Source organism: Mustela erminea, chromosome 13 (genome assembly GCF_009829155.1).
Source record: "Mustela erminea isolate mMusErm1 chromosome 13, mMusErm1.Pri, whole genome shotgun sequence".
NCBI lineage: Eukaryota > Metazoa > Chordata > Mammalia > Carnivora > Mustelidae > Mustela > Mustela erminea.
In genome coordinates, this window is record NC_045626.1 from 16744872 (window position 1) to 16768651 (window position 23780).

General features: G+C 44.9%; 1 protein-coding gene and 1 long non-coding RNA gene across 6 annotated transcripts in view; one reads left to right on the plus strand and one right to left on the minus strand.

Annotated features, from left to right (window-relative positions):
- Positions 1–559: 559 nt before the first annotated feature.
- The window catches only part of ALPK2 (alpha kinase 2), a 116537-nt gene continuing 93316 nt past the window's right edge, over positions 560–23780 (plus strand). The window contains exons 1-4 of one of the 4 annotated variants that reach the window (XM_032310529.1): positions 560–722; positions 1106–1704; positions 15681–15808; positions 19056–19173. In XM_032310529.1, the coding sequence (XP_032166420.1) occupies positions 15700–15808; positions 19056–19173 (227 nt within the window). In that variant the 5' untranslated portion in view covers positions 560–722; positions 1106–1704; positions 15681–15699. The remainder of the gene's footprint in view (positions 723–1105; positions 1705–15680; positions 15809–19055; positions 19174–23780) is intronic. The other 3 variants (XM_032310527.1, XM_032310528.1, XM_032310530.1) reach the window with 3 other exon arrangements.
- LOC116571945 overlaps positions 4117–23780 on the minus strand; it is a 45418-nt gene continuing 25754 nt past the window's right edge. For both annotated transcript variants that reach the window (XR_004278055.1, XR_004278056.1), the window contains exons 3-5: positions 23516–23734; positions 13114–13204; positions 4117–4380 (exon numbers count right to left, since the gene is read on the minus strand). This is a non-coding gene — a long non-coding RNA (uncharacterized LOC116571945). The remainder of the gene's footprint in view (positions 4381–13113; positions 13205–23515; positions 23735–23780) is intronic.

Consider the following 23780-nt stretch of genomic DNA (forward strand, 5'->3'; position numbering starts at 1 on the left):
CCCAGGCAACAATTCTCTCATGACCCTATACGTCTGTCTACCGCACTGGGACGTTGGATCCCTTTTGTCTTTATCCTATCCTGTTGCTGCGTGGTAACTTTTGTTTATTTTTTATCATCACACCTTCCTCTTATCTGCTCTCTTAACTTAATGTTCTCTCCTTTTACTTGGAAAGAGCCTCTGTGAAGAGGATCCAGCTTTAAATAAAACCAGCCGATGGCCACCGTCACCAAGGAGAGGTAATTTCTACACGTGGTTGCCTTTCATAGATGTGTTCCCAACGAGACAGTCATACTTTAGAGTCTCTCAGCTTTCAGAAAACTGAGAAACAGAACATATCAGCCGTATACTTCTTGATATTTAATAACTTTAGATGATGACTTTTCCTCTTGTGAAAAATTTCATTCCTTCCTGGTGTAGTGATGCATACATTGCACTGTGTAAGAACAGTCTGCTTTTGAGGATTCCGCTGCCCGGTACAGAGTGAATATATCCAGTTCTGTCCCTTTCAAAGTCACCCACTCAGAGCTGCTAATTTTAGCCGTCTCTGTGAGTGTCCTGAGACGTTTCTTTCCAAGCTGTCCGTTTCCAGGTGTGGCACACACTTTTCCAGAGAAACAAAGTAGTTACAGAAGAACACGTCTGGATTTTTTTTTAATCTTCTGTCTTGGACTTGGACAAAATTCAATAAAAGAAATGCCCCCGTGACAAATTCTACTTTGGTATGTAACATGAACAATTCTTGACAGTTTGACGGATTTGGGGGGGGGGGTTCTTCTAAGGTGTGCTTCCTCTCTTCTTACTACTATGGTCAAAATAGGAAGAGAGAGAATGTGTGTGCGTGTGTGTGTGTGTGTGTGAGAGAGAGAGAGAGAGAGAGAGAGAGATTGAGAGAGAGAGAGGAAGGGAGGGAGGGGTGTGGGGGGAGGACCACGACAGGGGGAGGGAGGAGGGCGGATCCTGCCTTGCGGTGGTTTCTGCGTTTTTCAGAGAACTTCAGAGAACGACTGTAACGCCACTTCTAAACGAACAACATCATGCCTCTTCTTTCTCCTCGCCTCCACCCCCTTGCACCCCCTGCACCGGTTTCCTACGTGTGCTTCAGATGCCTTGTATTCTTGGTATGAGAACTGCCCATGTTACTCTGGCCTCACAGACCTTATCAGACAGCAAGATTCTGCTTTTCTAAGAGGCAAGGCACTAAACCTGAGGTCCTGCACAGCCCTGAAAGCAGTGCTCAGTGTCCCAAGCCTCGGGGACAGAGCCTCGGGGACAGCTCCTCTGCGTTTCGTCAGCTCACTGGAGCTGCATTTCACCAGCCCCCTCTGCCAGGGCCTCCCCGGCGGCGTCAACAAGTGTCACACCTCCTGCAGAAACAGCCCTCAAGTTTCATCACAGGGATGCTAAAAAATATTCTCCAGCTTCAGCAATGACCTAGTTCATTCAAGGGCAGAGGAAAAAAATGTCTTCTTCCAGAAGTTCCCCGGGGAACGGAATTTTCCCTCTTAGGAAGATAGGAGCTTTTCTGGAAACAGACCCAACTGTGCTTTGACCCGAACGTGGAAAAGACCCCGAACCTGGTAACTTCTCTGAATCCCCTGTCCCAGGAGCAGGGACACCCAGTGAATACCTCCCACACAGCCCGGGGAGCCCACAGCCGAGCCAGTCCTCTTATCACGTCTCTTGGATAAAAGGTATTGAAAAGTAAGTATCTAGCCTTTGGTTTTTACATAAGGAATGGCTGCGCTTTAAATATGTAGTTGTTTGCATTATCTGCAGTAAGGAACAAAGCCGATGGTTTCCTTAGGACCTAGAACAGGAGGGAACAAGGAGGGGCTGTCTGGCATATTTGGCTATCTAGGGTTTTAAAGTGGTCAAATTATCATTTGTAGTTTAGGTCCATTGAGACCCTTTTTTGGAAATATTTTTCTTGTCTGTTTATTTTGACCTGGCAGCAATTAAAATAGACTCTCTCACATCAAGGCTCTCTCAACACGTATAGAAAACAAACATATAGGATGACTCAAAGGAGTGATCCGCAAAGGCTTTGCAAAGTAACCTGAAAAACTGAAGTAATTACCCAGGTAACTCAGGCCCCAGATCCTTTTGCTTGGAATATTTGAGGATTTTAGTCAAAAGTTATTGCTTGAATTATATGAATGATTGAAAATCCCTACTCTCTGGGTAGGCTCAGAATGACACCCAGAATGCAAGTTGCTGAAAAGCTATTAGGCATTTCAAGATGGCTGACGCAGACACTTATTGAGTCATTAGATAGATTTCCTTTCCTCTCTCCCCCCAAGTTTTTTTTAAAATTGAAGAACACTTAGCATGACACCTACTATCCTGATGAATTTTACAGTGTACAATACAGTATTGTTAACTATAGGCATGACCTTGTACTCTAGTTGTTAAACGGAATCTTTAAAAATCTAAGGCAAAAAGTCAATCAACAAATCCACCAATAAAATGGCACCACTGTCATATTGCATTTTGATGAACACATCTCAACTTGAAAACCACTGATTAAGGGTGTCAGTTACAGACATCTGGCAATCATTTAAAAATAGATAAAAGCAAAAACATCATTTAGAGCTGCTTCTGCTCTAATATTTCCCTTTGCCAACCTTTTCCTGAAGCAAAGGTATCCTTCATTTTTGAAGCTTAAGTAACCAGGAATGGAAAGAGAAGATTTTTTTTACTAAGGGTAAATTGCTGTGAGGCTTTGGTACCAAAATCCAGGATGCTGGGAGTGACCTCAATCAACAAACTGACAAATCCTGTATTAACAGGCACTGATGGTCAATAAGCATGTTCAGATCTGGGAAATCAGGATTTAAAACAAGTCTAGTGCCAAAGTTATTTTGAAGTTTTACAAAAACAGTCACAGTTTGGGGCAGACTTTTGGGTCGGGTGGAATTCCTGTTTTTGTCAGCTGCAAAAATGATCCTCCCCCTGCCCCCATCTAATTCATTTTTAAGCACCCCATGCACACCTACATGTAGATATGAGCCTATGCAAGCAGGAAACAGTGGGTGTTGTCACCTGGCTGGATGCGCGGGGGAAGCAGGGGTGCTGAGTAAAGTCCAGGCTCTAGAGTCAGATTTCCAATCAAATCCTGACTCTAGCCCAGTTTCCCAGCTTGTCGAAACTTCTCATCTATAAAATGATGATAGCAACATCCAATCTGACAGGAGTGATGGGGACATGAGTAAATGTACCTAAGGTATGTGTTACATCCTAGCTTCTCCCCAAAGGCCAGTTCTTCTTGGTTAATTTTAAAAAACCTCTCTCTCTCTCTCTCTCTCTCTCTCTCTTTTTTGGCTAAAACTACCAAATGCTTTCATAATACAAACTATTAAAGCAGTAGGAGCAACACATTTTTGATGACATGATTAAACAAAAATAACATAGGAAATTAGATTTTTCGAGGAATCTTCTGACCTTAAAAACAGTGTGTTTGAGACCAAAACAAAAGGGACTATATTTGAGAACACATCTATGATAAATAAGAAAAGCTATTTTTTGTTTGGAAATGGTTGATGGGACATATATTATCTAAAAGGAGAGGCAGCGATTTCTCAATATCATCTGGCCTGATACTTCTTAGTATATATCAGTACTGTATTTATATGAGTTCTCATAATTCATAGGAATGGAGGGTCAAGTTAAATCCATGCATACAAGTTGATATCGCTGTGATGATTATGAAAATTAAGGCACAAATCCAGTCTTTTGTCAAAGTTTCTAGCTGTGCCTTTCACTGATCCCTTTTTGCTTGGACAGAGGCAGAATGGAGTGAGGGCACGTGAGACTGAAGTGGGCTGGCCATAGCGGCTGAGTGGAGACAGTGACTGGGTGGACATTTCAGGAGCCATGAAATTTCGAGGTCAGTCATGGAAGTGCATAATGAACAGGATGCTTCCTGGTTCTGGAGTGAGGGCGAGTCAGGCACAGAGGGATGGAGCAGACAAGGGTCACAAGCAGGCCTCATGGAACAGCTCCAAAGAAAGCTATCCACATCTTTATCACTGCACTGTCTTTACTGAGCTATGCCACAGCTTCTGCCCTGGCACACCAGAGTAGCCTGATAAATTCTTTGTTTGAGCTACTGACAGATCCCCAAGGAATCCTGTTATTCTGGGTTTAATTCTACCAAAAAAAGTAATCTAGAAATTCAGAAATGTAAAGAAACTTGGGAGAAGGTAAGCATATCATCTTAGGGTTGGCAAAAAGGAAAGAATAAATGCCCAACCTCCAGAAGAGAAAAGGACCCACAACTCACCTTGATCTTCACTTCGGTCCTGCTCTTGGATAACCAGGCTCATTTGCTCCTCAGTTGGTAGTTCAAGATTTTCTTCTACTCCACTGGTTCTCAAACTATAAAGTGCAACAGCATCCAGAGAGCCTGTTAAAATGCAGGTTACTGGGTCCCTCCTCCAGAGTTTCTGGTTCTGAAGGTCCCAAGAATTTGCAGTGCTGGCCAGTCCCCAGGTGATGCCAAAGGCGCGGTCCAGGGACCACACCTGAGAACCATTGCTTTAGCCGGTTCTTTGGCCTGTAATTCCTGAGGAAAACCAATTCTTTTCAGTCACTAACCTTGCCTCCTTCTCGGGAGATGTGGAAGGCCCAGCCACAGTATGCTAGAGCTGGGGTGACTATAAAAGATAAGCCCAGGAGTTGGCTTGCAGGCAAACATCTCACAGTGAGTGTGTTTGTGGGGGATACTGACTGTGGGCCCGGCACATGGAGATGAGCGGTCCACCATTTGGGAGACAGCTGTTTTGTTTTGTTTTGTTTTTCCCCCGAGCTGAGGCTGTCAGGGGAGGCTTCAAGGACAAGCTAGCACTTGAGCTGGGGTTTGAAAACTGGTGGGACTGATCGTAAGAACCAGATGGAAGGTGGTCTTTCTGTGGAAACAACAACAAAAAGCGAAACAAAACACAAAGGCCAGAAAGAGGAGGCAAATGCAAAGGGAGCTCAGAAATTCATGTGGTTATATTAGGCGTCCCCAGAGCTTTCTTGGAGAAGCATTCCTTGATTAATCTGTCTAATCTTAAATGCTTCCCTTCTGCCGGTAGCTTGGCAAAGGGACGTCGCACGAGGAGATGTGGAATGGAGGGCCCGTGGTAGGAACTTCAGGCGCCATGGGCCAGGGAGGGGAAGGTACGGATGCTTCAGTATGCTTTCGAGAAGGAACAATCAAAAATCAACTCAGACTAGCTTAAACCGCAGCAACTGCGGGAGTGTACTGCTCACACAACAGAAAAGTTCAGGGGTTCGGTCAGGACCTCGGTTCTGGTTCTCTGCATTTCGGGAGATTCTGCTCTTCTCTGTGCTTTGCTTTCAACCTCCAGCTGGCTTTCCACGGTCTCAAATGGTACCCTCCTCCCCGGGGCTGCGCACGCGTTCTTTTTCCTGTTTACAAACTTGAGCTTTGCGCTGATTGGATGACTCTTGAACCACTTTCTGGAGAGAGCCGCGTGCTGATTGGCTTAGAACTAGGTTCACAAGCCAATCACTGAGCAAGAGTACGTGACCAATTTGGACCAATCAGGTCCCACGAAGCGGGAAGGGTGAGGTCCCGCATGTTGGTTCCCAGGCTTGAGTGATGGGAGAGGCGTAGGGGAAGGCAGTGAGGACAAGGCAATGGCCAGGAGGTTTGGGATATATTCTAAAGTGAAAGCATCTCTTCCCTTAGTCACGAGGATACCTCACCGCTTAGGATGGGCCTGCTTTAAACTCCAGCCCAAACAAATGAAAAGAATCTCCCGTAGGAGAGTCCCGTGTTTGAATGCAATGCACTCACGGATGCAGTACTACTCCCCTGCTTTCCTAAGGGGCGGTGGTGCTCCTTACCTCTAAAGCACCCTTTACCAAAAAGTATTCGATAATGAACGATAAAAATAATTTTTCAGGAAACAAGACAAATGGAGGCAAAACCACAAAGCCTTCTCCTGAGACCGTCTGACTGGCTGGGGGAAGGGAGGTGGATGAAGGTGGCCCAGGGGACGCTGGCCCTCCCCACAGCTCCCCTTCCTCGACCCAGACAGGAAGGGGACAGAAGGGAAGATAACTTTTCCCGGGTGCTCCCCTTTCTGCAGAGGCCTGAAACGGCACACCTCTTGGTCCACTTTAAAACAGACATTCTCTCTAAAGAGGGACACAGGTTGCCTAGAGAAAGCAGAGGACAAGAGGAGAGGGGACCAGAGAGAGGGTGTTTTCATGACACAGTGAGGACTCTGATGACACATGCCTGGATGGGACACCGCCTTCAGCCCACCATCTTCAGCCTTGAACCAAAGTGATGTTAACCAGTTAATCCACAGCAGCTGGTCTCATTAGCAGCACTGTCATGCTCTGTATGTTGCCAGCATCGTGATCTCTCCTTTCCATTACCCTGAGAGAGGACAAGGATAGCCCCAGCAGAGGAATATGTCCTCTGAACAGAGTGAGTTGAAAATCAGAATCAAGAATCAGGGACTCTGCCACAGACAAGTGGTGTGACCTTGGAAAAGTCACTTGAGCTGCCTGTCCCAGGGGAATTTTTCAGTTGTAAAATCAAGGAGATACTAAACTCTCTCATAGGTTTCACTGAACCTTGAGCTCTCTGTTTTAGCCCTCCCTTAAAGAATTGGAAACTCTCATAGATTTTAAATAGCAGAGGAGAGGAGTACTAGAGGAAAGGCTCTATTCTACCTTAAAAAAAGTTCAAGCAACTTCTGCATGCAGAGTAAGAGGCAGCTGGGGCTCCGTGGTCTGCACAGATATGTGCCAGGCATGCTGTAGGCACATGGAGTTGTTCAATATTAATATTTAAAAGTTAAATTGCATTTTTTAGGTAACATGTATAAATTTAAATTATCCAAAAGATCTGTAGAGACAATCACTGTCCTTAACAGGTTCCCCACCCCTCTTTCCTTGGATACTTGGACCTTCTCCCGGCAGCAACCACGTTACTGGTTTCTTGTCTGTTTTTAGAATCCTTATATGTATAAATATGCATATTAGCATATTCTTCTTGTTTTGCCTCTACAAGTGATAGCATACTCTACACTCACTTCTATATTTTATTTTACTGAACAATATACCTTGGAGATCATTTCATAACAATGCATACAGAACTGCCTTACTCATTTTTAATGCCCATTGCCATCAGTAGAAAATCCCGTTCAACAGATAAACTGGAACCATATTCCTACTGATGAACATTTTGGTTGCTTGCAATTTTTTGCTATCACAAGTAAGTCTGTAATGAATGTAGTATGTGCTTATGAAATGTTTGTCTCCTTCTTGCCTCTATTTTAAAAATTAACTTTATTGAGGCATATACCGTATAATTCATCTTTTTTTTTTCCTCACCCACCCCACACCCCTATGATTCACCTTTTCTAAGTGTTTACTTCAATGATGTTTTTAGTAAATTTACCTAGTGGTACAACCATCACCATCAATCAGTTTTGGAACATTTTCATCACCCCCAAAAGAAACCTTGTTGTGCACATTATTATTTTTTAAAAGTAGGCTCCGCATCCAGCATGGAGCCCAACGTGGGACTCAGACTCAAGACTGTGAGATCAAGGCCTGAGCGGAGATCAGGTGTTGGATGCTTAACCAACTAAGCCACCCAGGTGCCTTCATGCACATTTATTATTAATCAGTGTTTTTCCCTCAGCCTCCATCTCCAGCAATCACGAATCTACTTTTGGTCTTTATGGCTTCTTTTTGATATCTCATATAAGTGGAACCTTACAATATGTGGTCTCTTGTGTCTTGTTTCTTTCATTGGAATGCTTTTGAGGTTCATCTGTTTGTACCCAGTATCCAAGTTTGCTTCTTTTTGTTGCTCCACAGTCTCCTATGGTTGGCTTTACCCCACTATCTATCTATCTATTCACTAGTTGAACATTTAGGTTGTTTCCAATGGACATTTAGGTTATTTCCAATTTGGGGTTATTATGAATAATCCTGTTAGGAACATTTGTGTGCAAGTCTTTGGGTGGGTATATGTTTTCATTTCTCTTGGGTAGACACCCAGGAATGGAATTTCTGAGTCTTTTGTTCAATTCCTGTTTAACGTTTTCAGGAAATGCCAAACCGTCTTCCAAAGTGTCTGTCCTGTTTTACATTCCCACCAGCCGTGCTTGAGGATTTTCTCCACATCCTCGCCCATATTGGGCTGCCCATCGTGTTATACAGCCATTCCAGTGATTGTGAAACGCTATCTCATTCATTACGGTTTTAATTCGAATTTCCCTAATGACTAATGATATTGAGCATCTTTTCCGGGGCTGCTTTTCTTGCCTCTATTTCCCACACACAACCCTAAAATCATACCCAAAAAAGACAACAATGCTTGAACTACAACAAACCTGAACTCCTAACCCTACCCTGTCACTCACAGGCAGCGAGGAATTAAGTTTGTTACATCAATGCTTTTAAAGTTACCTTAAGCTTTAAAGTCATTATCTGTGAAGTGGGCAAAAACACCTGCCTTGATAGTTTTGCTGTGAGCATTAAATGTGATCATGTCCCTGAAGCATCCAGCCTGGCGGCTGACTCATACAAGGGACCCAAGACATGTTCATTGTGTCTCTCCCCGCCTGTTCGCCTCCTCCCCACCAACCTCCCCAGATTCCCAGAACCCATCTTTGGGGAGGGTACTCTTCCCTAACTAACATGGGAGAGTAGGCATAGTTACTCAGTGCGTGCAGGAACCCAGTGGCCATTGGATTAGGCTGGGTAATCAGAACTAATCCCTGCTGTCCCCAGTGAGAAAGCACTGTGACAGCTGGCTTTCCTGCCAGCTCCCGAGGACCTGGTTCCCCGTTATCTGCACGCGGACTGAGATTGCTTCCCTGACCCTGTCAACTGACGGCAGCTTTCCTGCTGACAGCAGCCACGCCACCAGCTATCTGAACGGGGCAGACTGGCCAGAGGAAAACTTGGCGACAGTCGAGGGCTCTAAATATTCAAAGAATTCTCCTGTAACTTTTGGTCTGTTCTCTAACTGAAGAGGAAGATATTTGAGTAATTTTACTGATCTTAACCCCAAAGCTCCTGAGAGCAACTAACACAGAGTTCTTACTCTGCCATTTAGAAGAGCTTTATACGTACCCAAGTCATTTTCCTAACAATGAGGTCGATACTGCGATTATCTTAGTTTTATGGATGAAGAATGTCAGCAGAGCAAAGGTGAGCCGGCAAGGGGCAGAGCTAAGATTTGAACTCAGGAATCCGGCCTTTCGTCACCACATCCTTTTACTGCTCTGTAAAGGGCCCAGTCCATTTGGGAGTATCTATCAAAAGGGAATCTGGGAGGGCTCTCTGATTCAGCAGCTTCATTTCGTGGTATTTAATACTGAACCACTTATGTGCCTAAGGAAGCATGTAGCAGGATGGGTTTTGTTTTTGCTTTTATTTTAAAGATTTTATTTATTTATTTAGTTATTTGACAGAGAGAGAGAACGAGAGATCACAAGTAGGCAGAGAGGCAGGCAGAGGGGGGTGTGGGAAGCAGGCTCCCTGCTGAGCAGAGAGCCCAATGCAGGTCTCGATCCCAGGACCCTGTGACCATGACCTGAACCGAAGGCAGAGGCTTTACCCACTGAGCCACCCAGGCGCCCCTAGGTTTTGGGTTTTTTGTTTTGTTTTGTTTTTTGAGGTTTTTTTGAGACACATTTTGTAAGTGTGAAAATCTCCAGCCTGGTTCTATGTCCTCAATACAAGAACACACAGATTAAGCCTGGTGTTGCCGTGCTAGGCAATACTGATGTCTTTGAGTAGTGTTTCCAACATGGTGCGGCCCTTTATGGATTGGATTGACATTGGAAGACTGTCTATACTTACTACTAAGTAAGATAAACCAACTGTCTGGGAAATTAACACAATTTAATGCCATGCATGCAACAAAATTATATATGTATGTTTAGATGACTATACACATGCATGGGTAGAAATTGTATAGATATATTTGTGGATACATATATAAATATAATAGAATATAAATGTAAATACACACACACACACACACACACACACACACACACACGTATATATATATACTGAGACGATGATATACATACATGGATAGTAAAATGCCTGAAAGTCCAGGAGACCCTTCCTTTTGAGAAGGTACTGAGATGGAGGGAGGCTTTGCCTTTATATGTATTTTTACTAATACAAATATATGCATTTATAATCTGTGCAATTAAAAGTAAACCAATTTTTTTTTTTTTAAATGAAGCATGTTTGGGGCACCTGGGTGGCTCAGTTGGTTAAGCATCTGCCTTTGGCTTAGGTCATGATCCCAGGGTGTTGAGATCGAGCCCAACATTGGGATCCCTGCTCAGTGGGGAGCGTGCTTCTCTCTCTCCCTCTACTGCTCCCCCTGCCTGTGCTCTCCTCCTCTCTGTCTAATAAATAAATAAGTAAAATCTTAAAAAGAAAGAAAAAGGAAGCAGCTCGTTCTGGACTCCACAGTTTAAAAAAAAATCAAACAAACCCCCCCACACACACAAATAAAATCATGCAAATCTTGCGTTCCTTCCAGTTAGCATGTTACCTCTCCATAGTGTCTCCACGGCCCCCTCTGGTCATATCAGTAATTCAATATTGGTTGTCCACATCTAGCTGAGAATGATAAATCTGTCTTCAGGGGTTCTAACCTTCAGAGAAGCCACGAAACATGAACCACAGCCTGACTTAACTGTCCTCTCTCCTTTACAGTCAGTACCGCGCTGGTGACTGAACCGTCTCTATGAGTCAAAGAGCCTGTTTGTCAGTGTTGTAACCTGTGGGACTTCAGTGTCAGGAAGCAGTCACCTGGGGAGGAGTCAGAGATGACACATAAGGTTCCCAGTGTCACCCCAGCTCTTCTTGGCAGTTTGACTTGTCCTTTCTTCCCTTTCCATCCATAGCAGTGGACCCTGGGCATGGGAATTGGAGGAGCCGTGTCTTGAGATTATTATTACAGGTGAATGTTCCACGAGGAGAGATTTTTAGACATTTAATTGGTATATCACTTAAAAAAAATAATTGTGGTAACCCACAGCAGGAAAGGAAATTGATGAAACCAAGTGCCGTCTTTCCCTAAAGCCTACTGATTATCACCTCAGAAACCAATTATGTAGCAGATTCTCCCTGGGCCATTTCTATAAGGATTATTCTAATCCTTAGAATATTAGCATTATCTCCTTTCACAGATGAAGAACTTTGACCAGGTAAGTGGCAGAGCTACATGCAGATTTGTCCCTGACCAGTGACAAAGACTGGGTTGGGTGAGTCCTCAGTCCTATGATGCTTACTGATGAGGAGAGTTTTCTGGACTCTGGGGCCCTTCCTCTGCTACCCTCCTGGTTGTCTGAGTAAGTGTCCTAGGAATGTGGAGAGCCAGGGGAGTCACACACTTCTGCCCCGACAGCTGCTCCGAAGAAGGGTTGCAGAATGGTGTAAAAAGGACTGAATACTGACCTGTGCTACACCACGAAAGAACCTTGGAAATGTACGAAGAGAAAGGAGCCAGTCACAAAGGACCACGTAGCGTGTGGTTCGATTTACCCGAAATGTCCAGAATAGGCAAATCCACAGAGACAGAAAGGAGATTAGTGGTTGCTTGGGGCTGTGTGTGTGTTTGGACGGAGGGACAGGAGGATCAGGACTCGAAAACTAAAGAGTGGGGGATTCTTTCTGGGAAACGAGAATGTTCCAAAATTGATTGTGGCGATGGTCGCACAACTCTAAATATATTGAAAGGGACTGAATTGCATACTGCAAATGACTGAATTATATGGTATGTGAATTACATCTCATTAAAGCTGATTTAAAAAGAAGTGTCGTTGAGCTCTCAGCCTCGCTGCCAGTTGTATGGGCTAGTTTTTTTTTGTTTTTTTCAATAATCATCTGAGCACTTACATATGTGCTTAGTGCTGTACTAAGAGCTCTACAGGCAATAACTCATTTGATCTTTATAACAACCTATGATGTATAGACCATTTTACAGATGAGGAAGCTGAGGCATGGAGGGGCTCTGACATGCTTATTGACAAGGCTAGTAAGGAGCGCAGCCGGAATGTGAACCCAGGGTATCTGGCTCTGGAGCTCTTAACCCCCTGTGCAACATTGCCTCTCAAATATGATAAATGGTTGTATTGGAACCAAAACTTCTGACTCTTACTCCACTGCTTTTCTTGAGTAGGAAAACCTATCCATGTGCCATGTCCAATCAATATACTAACTGGGGATATAAGATATGTAAATTGCATGCTTATCATCTTTGGGAAATTTACCAGACCAACAATAAATATCCCAAATATCCTTATTTGGAGGACAGTTCTAAATCTGACTCTCTATGCCTCTTTCTCTTGCCTTTCTTTCTTTCTTCCTTCCTCCTTCCCCTGCCCTCCTTTCCTTTCCTTTTTTTTTTTTTTAAGATTTTATTTATTTATTTGACAGAGAGAGAGAGAGATCACAAGTAGGCAGAGAATCAGGCAGAGAGAGAAGGGGAAGCAGGCTCCCCGCTGAGCAGAGAGCCTGATGCGGGGCCCAATCCCAGGACCCTGAGATCATGACCTGAGCTGAAGGCAGAGGCTTAACCCACTGAGCCACCCAGGTGCCCCTTTTCTTCTCTTTTCTTTTCTTTTTCCTTTCCTTTTCTTCTTTCTCTCTCTTTCTGAAGCTATACTTTTATGTGTTTGCCAACCCTTGTTCTGTATTTTATACTAAGTTAAACCAGTAGAGGAGGTCATGAATACAACTTGCACTTTCAGTTGTAAAATACCATAAAAAATTTGAAATTGGTCTTGAGTTCCATTCTTACTGCATTATGCTTACATTTAGCCCTAACATTGTTTGTTCAATAATACTGAGAAATATTAACTTTTATCTCAAGTCAAACCCACAGCTCTAGCTTCCATCACCCGCTCAAACCTCTGAAACGGATAAGCAGACACACGGGCATTAAGCAAAAAGCTGCTGCTTTCTGCGCAGGTTTGTGGGGGTGGGGTGGAGGGGCAGCATTTCCTCAGCATTTCCTTGTGGGTTCTCTGTGCACTGTGGGACCCATGCTCATTCTGGCTTAGCCATCTAGTCATACAGTAAATCAGCCACACTTACCACGTCTTCTCTAAATAGTGTTATCCTTGCGCAAGGTGGCTGCCATGATAGTTGTCCTTTGGAGTTATTCGGTTTTGAGACTTCTTTCAACCTAGGTGAGAGAGTTTTTCCATTAGGCATTTCTGTGATTGCTGAGTAAGTAGTAAGACATGTCAAATCTGGCCTTTTTATACAGATCAGAACCATCAACCATCAAATGTACTTATCACATAATCTGGAGTGCAGGTGTCTCTTTGCCGTCTTGAAGATGGAGTTTCTTTCTGTTCTGTTCAACTAGATTACCATCTTTTTTTTTTTTTTTGAGATTTTATTTATTTATTTGTCAGAGAAATAGAGCACAGGCAGGCAGAGTGGCAGGCAGAGGCAGAGGCAGAGGGAGAAGCAGGGTCACTGCGGAGCAAGGAGCCCGATGTGGGACTTGATGCTGGGATCATGACCTGAGCCCAAGGCAGCTGCTAAACCAGCTGAGCCACCCAGGCACCCCACCAAATTACCATCTAGATCGAGAGGGGCTTATGATGCTTTTAAGTATAACCCCTGTTAACCATAGTCCCCTTGGGTCCAGTCTCTGCACAGCTGAATTAAAATGCTCTATAACCAAAACCCACTGGAAATGCAATTCAAGTCTTTATTAAAGAGTGTCGAGAGGGTTCAATTAACAACCACAGAACAACAAAACTTCTTACAATCCTCCCTTCTGCCTCTCTGGCTCAATCTCCCACACTCCTCCCACTGCATCCCTGCAGCTCCTCAGGCTTCTCTTCCTGCCCTCGTGCTCTGTTCCAAACCCAAGCAGTTGTCTTCCGTTTCGATGCTAACATACTGCTTCTTCAGCTTTCTGGCTCTTTCTCCCCATTAGCTGAACCTTAGGTCAAAGCACAAGGTTGCTTCCTGTACAGGAAGAAAGGAAAGGAAGGAGAAAGGGAAGGGGGTGTATTCTCCTAAATTATGTTTACCCTGCTATTCAGAGAGCTTGGGTGTTTCAGTTTGGGAATTTTTTTGTTTGTTTCCAAGGAATAACCTTATTTCTAAACAAAATACCTAGAGATTAAGGAAATGCTGTGGGAACATCAGAAGCTGCAGGACAGGCCTAAAAGGGGAAGAAAGAGCTAAGGGTCATTCATGAGCTGAATGTTCCCGGGGCTGTGTCAACCAGGCAGGGCCGGCCTTGGGATCCCACAATGTGGGCCTTACACACTGATCCCCACCCCCCCCCCCGAAGGGCCCCAGTGCCCAGTTTTTGCCATCACAAATAGCTTAATCATTTTTGAACAGGGACCCCGTCGTTTTCATCTTGAACCAGGCCCTGCAACTTAGAACCAATTCCTAAACAGTTAAGAAACTGGTCCACTCATACAGAGAGAGGTCCCCCTCCTAGAATACAGTTGTAACCAGGAAGATCCAGCCTCCTCCACCCAGAGCTCCACTTGCTCCTGCTGTAGGACCTTCAGCACCTCTGGAATCACCATTTGCAGGTCTAAGTGCCCCTCTCCCATCCAAGCCAAACGGATCCTACTGTGAAGGGGGCTGGCCTTCTCCTTAGCTTGGTGGCACATGACACTTGCTCACCAAGGTAAGGAGAAATGGGAGCCTCCCATGTGGACGGTGTGAAATGTTATTTACAAGCATGGGGCTCTCCAGAGGATGGTTTGGGCAGAGCGGTGCTAGCACTGTACCCAGAGGATATTGTGGAAAGGGTCCTCTGGGTTTGGACAGACCTGCCTTCTTAGGGGGTGTAAGTTGCGCACTGCACAACTCTGGGGGTGCCCTGCACGCTGACAGTGTCAGCCAGCACCGCTGCGAAGGATGCTCAAGGGCAGCAGCCGCTTGAGCTGTGTGACCTTGAGCAAGTTGTCACATCTCTCTGGGCCTCCGCTTCCTCCTCGGTAAGGGGCAGGAGGTGCTAATCACCATTCAGGGAAATTAAAAGACATGAAATGAACTAACACACATGGTGACTAATCAGGTGTTAAATGCCTTCTTGTATCCGGGAGCCCAGACTTGCCCAAAAATGCTAGGCAAAGGAGCAGTACTTTCCCCATTTCAAAGTACCCCCTCCTTGAGATTCATCTGCATGCCATCAGCTCCTCTATTTTGGAGGCAAGTGTGGCTGTGTCCTTTTTGAGTCCAGTGAAAAGACTTTGAGGACAGAAAGAAAAGAGAAAGGAGACATGGCAGTGGCTGCAGGCTTAGGTGATTCTCTCTCAGTCTGGGCTCGGGCTGCCTGACCCTCCTCAAGGACCTGTGGTTCTCCACTGGGGCTGCCCTCCCCAGGGAAACCTACGATGTCTGCAGACATTTTCATTGGTCACGACTTGGGGGAGGGGTGCTGGTGGCATCTGCTGGGTGGAAGCCAGGGGTGCTGCTGAGCCCTCGAGAGGGCCCATGACAGCCCCCTGCAGTGAAGCATCTGGTCCTGAGAAAACCAGCCCATCTGCCCGAGGGCCAAGGTGCAGCCTTTTCCAAGCCAGGGAGTGGTGCTAGCTCCTTCCCTCCCAAAGAGCCACCGAGAAAGTTGGAGGTGTCCCGGAACCACTGGTGTGATGTCAGGGATTTTTGTTTTTCAGATTCACGTGGCATGAAAGGATGACAGACTCAGGAGAGCCCCAGAGGCGCACACTTCGTTTTCTATCTACATTGCTTTCCCAGAAAGTTCCTGAGAAGTCAGATGCCGTGCTTCGCTGCATTGTATCTGGTAACCGTCAGCGGCTAATTACCCTCTGAAATCTTCCTGTGGACTAGGGTTTTAGGTTCACAAAGAGGGCATTATTAAAACGTCATTTGTGGGAAGGATCTGGGATGTTTGGCCTGAGTGGCGGGCAGAACAACTAAACCTTCTATGATGATTTTTCTTTTCTTTTCTTTTCTTTTCTTTTCTTTTCTTTTCTTTTCTTTTCTTTTCTGGAGGATTTCTTCGAGTAACTTCCTGGACACGTTTTAGTGTTCTTTTTCACTTCACATTGTGGTTCTTGGTGAGACGACTCCCATACTGGTTATTTTTTTCAAATAATACACTCTTCATTTCCTGTGTGCATAGGAATGGCATGAATAACTTTGCTTCAGACAACTTACTGAATTCTTCCATCGCTCATTCCTTGATATCCCCAAGCTGGCTAGATGCATCTCCGGCAGCTTGCCATCTTCAGGTGGCCCAGTCAGCAGTACAGAGGCCACAACCAAGGCAGAGGGTGCCCAGTGGAGGAAAAGCAGGGACCTGGAACTGGAACTCTCCCCGGACTGGAGAGTGCATAACCCAGACCCGAGCCCAAATAGGGACCCCTAGTGGTAAGAAGGATTTAGTATTAAAAGGAAATAGTAGAAGCAAAATAAAAGGGTAGCGAAGTACCTTGTACCTTGTGAGCTGTTCTCCTTCCTGGATTCTGTCCCTACTTTCCGAAACGTAGAGGCACCAGTGGTCTTTCTTGAGGGTTCACAGAAAACTCTTCTCCCCTGAGATCCCTTTTTCTAGAGAAAAAAAGAGCCAGCTTCAGAAATGGCCAGGCTTCCTTAGCTAAAGTCATAATAAAATCTCATCTCTGGTCTGGGGGCTGGGGTACACAACTGTGTGCTCAGGCTCTTCGATGAGGGCAGAGCCAAGCCACCCCCACTTCTTGGTGTTTGTCCACAGCCTATCGTAGGAGGGACAGGCCCAAGTCCACCACTGGGCCTTCATACTCCGCGGCTCCTCAGGAAGGCCCACTGCTTGGACATGCCCCGAACGTGGCCAACAATCCCCACACACATTAGCCAGGTGCTTGTGAAACATTCTGGAGGTGGCTTTTAGTATGTGACCTGCAGGTGAGCGTAAGAAAACAAGGGTAGGAATTTGGGGTGAGGTTTCCAGCAAGCGGAGGGAGAGAAGAGAACCGCCCACAAGGTCTAAGATACCACTTCCCTGTGCCGGTCTCATTTATGGCTGATTATTCAGATCTATACTGCACAGAAGGAAAATACCAGTCAGCCATGAAGAAACGCGGGGCATCAGCCAGTCCTGATCAGTCTGAATTAAAAACATAAGAAATGGGAGTGCAAGTGATTAGAATGAGTTTCTCAGGTCCAGTTACATACGTACTTTATTTACCTTCTTCTTCTTCTTTTTAAAAGATTTTATTTGTCAGAAAGAGAGAGAGAGCACAGGATGGGGAGGGACAGGCAGAGGGAGAAGCTGGCTCCCCAGTGAGCAAGAACCTAATGCGGGTCTCGATTCCAGGACCCTGGGATCATGACCTGGGCCGAAGGCAGAAGTTTAACCAACTGAGCCACCCAGGTGCCCCTATATACCTTCTTAAAAAAAAGAAAAAAAAAGAAAAAAAAAAGAGTCAATTATACACAAAAAAGGAGCAATTAGATGCTTCCTAAGGAGGAACCTAATCAAACTGACTGTAAGGGGGGACGCAAGGCTGATAAGAACAGGAGGAAATGAATTATGATCAGCAACGTCCTTAATGGTTTTTCAAGGAAGCTCATTTTTGGAGGTTTAGTCATTTGCCTGGAAGGGACTCAGCCAAGACACCGGTAAAGAAGGATGTGTCCTTGCACGCAGATCTGTCTGTTCCCGGTTCAGGGGACTGATGGGGCACCTACCTAAATGGGTGGGGGCAAGGAGTAACAAGCGCAGATGCCACCAAGCACATTTGTGGTGTTAGCACAGAGGTAGCCTAGCTGGGAGACCCCGAATCAGACGAGACACAGAGAGGGAGGCAGGGCTCTGAGCACACTCAGCTCTTGTCCATGGCACAGGTCGCAGAAGCACATGGAGGGGCACCTGGGTGGTTCAGTGGGTTAAGCCTCTGCCTTCAGCTCAGGTCATGATCTCAGGGTCCTGGGATTGAACCCCGCATCGGGCTCTCTGCTCGGCAGGGAGCCTGCTTCCTTCTCTCTCTCTGTCTGCCTCTCTGCCTACTTGTGATCTCTGTCAAATACATAAATAAGATAATTTAAAAAAAAAAAAAAGAAGCACATGGAGTTCTCTCAGTGGTCTCGGGGGTTGCTCACCAAATACGCTGAGATAAATCAGACTGAAACACAGGAAGGCTGGATCTAGAAAGTGTCTTGTTTCCCAATACTGGGCTTTCCTCCTACACATATGGCACATTTTGATACATTTTCAATGATACAGAGGCTCGGGGGGTAGCTCCTTGAGACACACTGGAAACCTTCCTCTGCCTGTCACAAGGGGGAGGTGGGAATCCCAAGAGGTGACTGGAATTCCTGGGGGTTTCACCAGATGAGTCCGCGAGCATCACAAGGGCCAGGCGAGCTGCTTCGGAGGGAGAAGGCATAGGGCAGTTCCCGTGATGACCTCACTCAGGTACGCACAGTCCCAGCCTGGGACACATACACCCCGGTCTCCTTCACCCTCGGGAGGCCGCATTGGCTCCTCCCGTCCATTTTTCCCTCCACCGACCGACCGTGCCATAACAGACGCTCCGCTCTGAGCACTGCTAAAGTATAATTTTCCAAAGGTCGAGGGACTTCCATGCAAATACGAAACAAACATTTCAGTGGTTTCGTTCAGTTCTTTGAGTAAAGAGGGAACTGCACAGTGGGAAGTCCTGGTCAGAGGACATTTGAGGAATTAGGTATTTATAGGCAATTTAATAAAAAAATGTTAGAAGATTGCTGACCTAGGTAAACCCCTGGGTAATGTCCTGTAGGTCAATAAGTCATGACTTACAGAGTAATTTTTTTCTGCCAGGCAAAGATGACTTAGATCTCCGTTGGATAAAAATCGACCAGTTTACATGTAACTTTACTAAATCTGGGAATTTTCATCAGTCATTGCTAAGCGAATGATGCATTCGAGTCAAGGGAAGGGAGATTTTCCGGTTCCCCGGCTGACATACTTTATCATGCTCACCCATTCTCGTTAGTGGCTTTATGATCTTCTTTCCTAAAAATACTTAATGTAATAAGAATATTCTTATTTTCTTCATTATCAGGTCAGCCCAAGCCAGAGGTAACTTGGTATAAGAATGGCCGAGCCATCGAAGAGTGTGGCATCGTTTCCAGCTACGAATTCTTCCAGAATCAGTATATTCACGTGTTACACCTCTATCGGTGAGTCAGCGTGCCTCTGTGGACCATTTGCAAAGGTCCCTGCATTCTGTCATTGTCATTCTGGGTGCTATCAGGTAAGGCCAAAAGATTGGCTCCTGTTGGCCTTTTTTTTTTTTTTTAACATATAATGTATTATTAGCCCCGGGGGTACAGGTCTCTGAATTGCCAGGTTTACACACTTCACAGCACTCGCCATAGCACACACCCTCCCCAGTGTCCATACTCACCCCCCTCTCCTGACCCCCCTCCCCCTGGCAACCCTCAGTTTGTTTTGTGAGATTAAGAGTCACTTATGGTTTGTCTACCTTCCGATCCCATCTTGTTTCATTTATTCTTCTCCTACCTGCCAAGCCCCCCATGTTGCATCTCTACTTCCTCATATCAGGCAGATCATATGATAGTTGTCTTTCTCCGACTGACTTATTTCGCTCAGCTTAATACCCTTTAGTTCTATCCACGTCGTCGCAAATGGCAAGATTTCATTTCTTTTGATGGCTGCATAGTATTCCATTGTGTATATATACCACATCTTCTTTATCCATTCATCTGTTGATGGACATCTAGGTTCTTTCCGTAGTTTGGCTATCATGGACATTGCTGCTTTAAACATTCGGGTGCACGTGCCCCTTCGGATCACTACATTTTTATCTTTAGGGTAAATACCCACTGTTTGCTTTTTATATCCTAATGTACAATGTTGTGAGCAGGTGTCAGCCGGCGCACCCAGCTGAGCTCTGCCTGGCAACTGTTCCCACACCTGTAAGTTGCTGCCGTTGATGGAATCAACAACTTTATCTAGAATTGTATTCAAGGTGCCCAGCCTTTTTCATTCATTAAATGAGCTTTTCGTTTAATCTTGCTCTGTCCGGCAAGTCAAGAAATTCAACAGGGTTTGGGCGCTGTCATCCGACCTTTCTTGCGAAGGGGTAGGAAGGAGGCGTGGCTGGCGGCGACCCCATGGCACACTGGCACTTGTGATGGTGGAGGGCTGGAAAGCAATGCCTTCCGGCTTTATTTTAGGAAGTGGTCTGGTTCAGTGCGGTGGTTTCTATTCTTTTTCGTTTCCCCAAGAACTATTTGTTCGGATGAAATCAGGAAGCTCCGCGTGGAAGTAGAGAAGATGAGAGAACAGCTTTGGTTGAAGCTGGGTGGAGAGTCTGTGCTCTTGGGCCCCAGGGCTTCTGAACGGGTAACGATGCTCCTTACGGGGACTCTGAGGAGCCTGAGGTCTGCAGAGTGTGGTATGAAAGTGGTAGGCACACGCATGTGCCGATAGCCTTGGATCTGAGAATAACAAAGGTTAAGACGCGGGTGTGAATTCTGGCTCTAGTATTTTCTGGCCGGTGGCTGTAGCCAGCCTTTGAAACTCTCCAAAATGGAATTTCTTTATCTGCAAAATAAAAGGACTGCTGAGAGAGTCAAAGCGAAGTTCCTGCTATGTAGTGGTTGTTCAGTAAACAACCACTTTCTTATCTTCTCACCCACACTTTTGTATCAAAGTATGATCAGAGATCATTTTATCGTGGTTGAAGCGCTTGACTCAGCTGGCCTACAGGATAGCTAACCTGATATTCAAGACATTCATTTATTCATCTTCTATTCAATCCTTTAAAAAAAAAAAAGTATTTATTTATTTATATATGAGGGAGAGAGAAAGAGTGTGTGTGTGCAGGGAAAGGCGGAGAGAGAAGCAAAGTCTCAAGCAGACTCTGCTCTGAGCTCGGAGCCCGTTGCCAAGCTTGATCTTACCACCCTGAGTTCGCAACTTGAGTCAAAACCCAGAGTCAGGCATTGAACCAACTGAGTCACCCAGGTGCCCCCATCTAGTACTTAATTCTTTAAACAATCTTTATCAAACAACTATTACCTGGCAGGCATGTTACATAACGCTAGGGCTAGACATGGACAACACAGATGTTGTCTCTGCCTTCACGAAACCTCAAGTCCGGTAGAGAAGACCCAGGGTGAACAAATCACATGCCGTCTTCCCCGTTGCTCCCCAGTATACTGGGATCCAGACCAGTTACCCCTTGCTGCCCCCCAACATGGAGCAGACTTTCCCGCCTCTTCAGTTCAAATTTGCCAAGACCTTCCCCTCCCTCCTCCTCATCCTGTTCAACTCAGAATCCATCTGTACGGGTCACAGTAATCGTAGTTACCACGGCTCTGTCCAGGCTCAGACATCCTCTTCTCTCTTGCACAGGCCCTCCCGCTGGTGCTTATTTATTGCTTCAGATTGACATAGTTCAGTAGACTCTGGGTTTTGGGGCAGGAACCTTCTCTGTTTCACACTAACGCATCGCCCAGGGCTTAGTACAGTGCAACGTACATATTTAGTAAGAGGATGGGTGGGTGGATGCTTTAAATATACCATAAATAGACATGATGTTAATTTAGATCCGCGTTGGCAGACTTTTTCTATAAAGGGACAGATAGTAAATAGTTTAGGCTTCGAAAGCCAAATGGTCTCTGTCACAACTATTCAACTCCACCATTGTTGTGTAAAAACAGCCATAGGCAATATATATATATATAAGAACACAACCATGCTTAAAAAATATATATATATTGCCTATATACATATATATGTGTGTGTATATATATATTTTTTAAAAATATTAAAATCTTAAAATATATATAAAATCTTAAAAAATATATACACACACACACACACATATATATGCCTATATAAATATGCCTATATAAAAATATACACACACACACATATATATGTGTGTGTGTGTGTATATATATTTTTAAGATTTTATATATATATATATTTTAATATTTTAATATTAAAAAAAATACACACACATATATATATGTATATAGGCAATATATATACATATATTTTAAGCATGGTTGTGTTCTTATGCCTATATATATATGTGTGTGTGTGTGTGTGTGTGTGTGTGTGTGTGTGTATTTTTAAGCATGGTTGTGTTCTAATAAAACTCTATTTACGGAAATAAGGAGGGGACCAGATTTGGTCTGTGGACTACAGTTTGTCAGTCCCTGGTCTAGCTATAAGATCCTTGAGTAGCTACATACTGTACTTCTTTGTATGTTTTCCATTCTTGCCTTTGTCCCTCTGAGCACTCAGTGCATATTTCTTGATTAATTTTAGTCTCACACTAAGCTAAAATATCATACTCACTTTTTTTAACCAGAAGAGAGACCCAATGGGTGAGTATCCTTTTCCTGACGGAATGCCATTTAAGAATTGAGGTTTGTTATTTCTGTTATTTGCTGTTGATACGGGACCGGAAATGTAGGCAAAACCAGTTTGTGGGTAAGGGAGCTAGGGGATGAAGGAATGGGAAGGCCGTGACGAAGCCCAGGGGCAGGTGGGCAGGTTAAAATGGGAAGAGAAATTTAGGAAGAGACCTTGAGCTGCAAACGGGGCATGGAGTCCTCATTCTCGTCCTGGAAGTGCAGCAGGGCACTGGTTTACGGTAACAGCTGAAGATGTGAGATGACAGAATGTACTCTTTCCAAACTCCTCTTCTGCCATTTTGAAAAGTAGCCCACTTCCTAGAAAAAGCATTCAGTCATGGTGCGAGGAGTATTGGTGGGACAATATGATAATAGATGAGGTTGTACTTTTTCTGCTTAGTAGTCAGTGTGCTGGGTACTACTCATCTTTTGAAAGTTCCGACTTTTTATACCTGTAAAGTTCTGAACCATAGCTGCCCATGTGCATCTCCCAGGGAAATTTTAAAACCCCCTAATGCTTGGCCTTCAACCTTGACTAGTTCAATCCGGACCCCAGGTGATTCCAGTGTAATTGCCCAAGGTGAAAAATTCTTGTTTATTTATTTATGTATTTATGTATTTATTTATTTATTTAATCTCTACACCCAATGTGGGGCTTGAACTCACAACCCCAAGATCAAGAGTTGCGTGTTCTTCCAACTGAACCAGCCAGGTTCCCCCGAGATGAAAAATTCTTTATATCCTAAAATACCTGCCAAGTCGTTTGGCTTCTATGAGCAGTTAGGCAAATGAACGGTATCTTGTGCCAATGCCTTCCAAAGATTAAACGCTGGTTGTTCATTATAATATTAGTCTCAGATTTTCTTGCCATCATCAAATCACCATAAACCACAAGATTTAGTCATCACTCCCCTAAAGAAAAGTACTTTTGTTTTTAACCTCCCTGAGTTTAGTCTTTGGGTCATTACATCTCCACTCTTGGATGTTCCAAAGCTCCCATGTGAAACACAGGTGTATCCCAGGGTTGGTTGTTTGTTTGTTTTCTGGTTTGACAGACCCGGTCTGCATTTCCACTGTGGGGTCACGAGCTGATGAGTTGACCTCCCGATCTTCCCTCTTTCCTCACCTGGCATGGTCCTTCTCCATCCTCCCTGGGTCCTCCTCCACATGCCCCTCTAATCTTGTCACACCACATACTTCGGACAAGTGAGACAGCTCGGGGGAGACTGGTCAGTGCTGTTGGGACCTTTGCATACCACAGGTCAAGTGTGCTCGGCAGGCAGAGGAGTGGAAAGCCGGGAGAGCACTCCAAGGGCAAGCGACATCAATAACAGCGTGGTTTTCACTGTAGGATGAAAAAAAAAAAATTTTTTTTTTTTCAGAAGATGTGG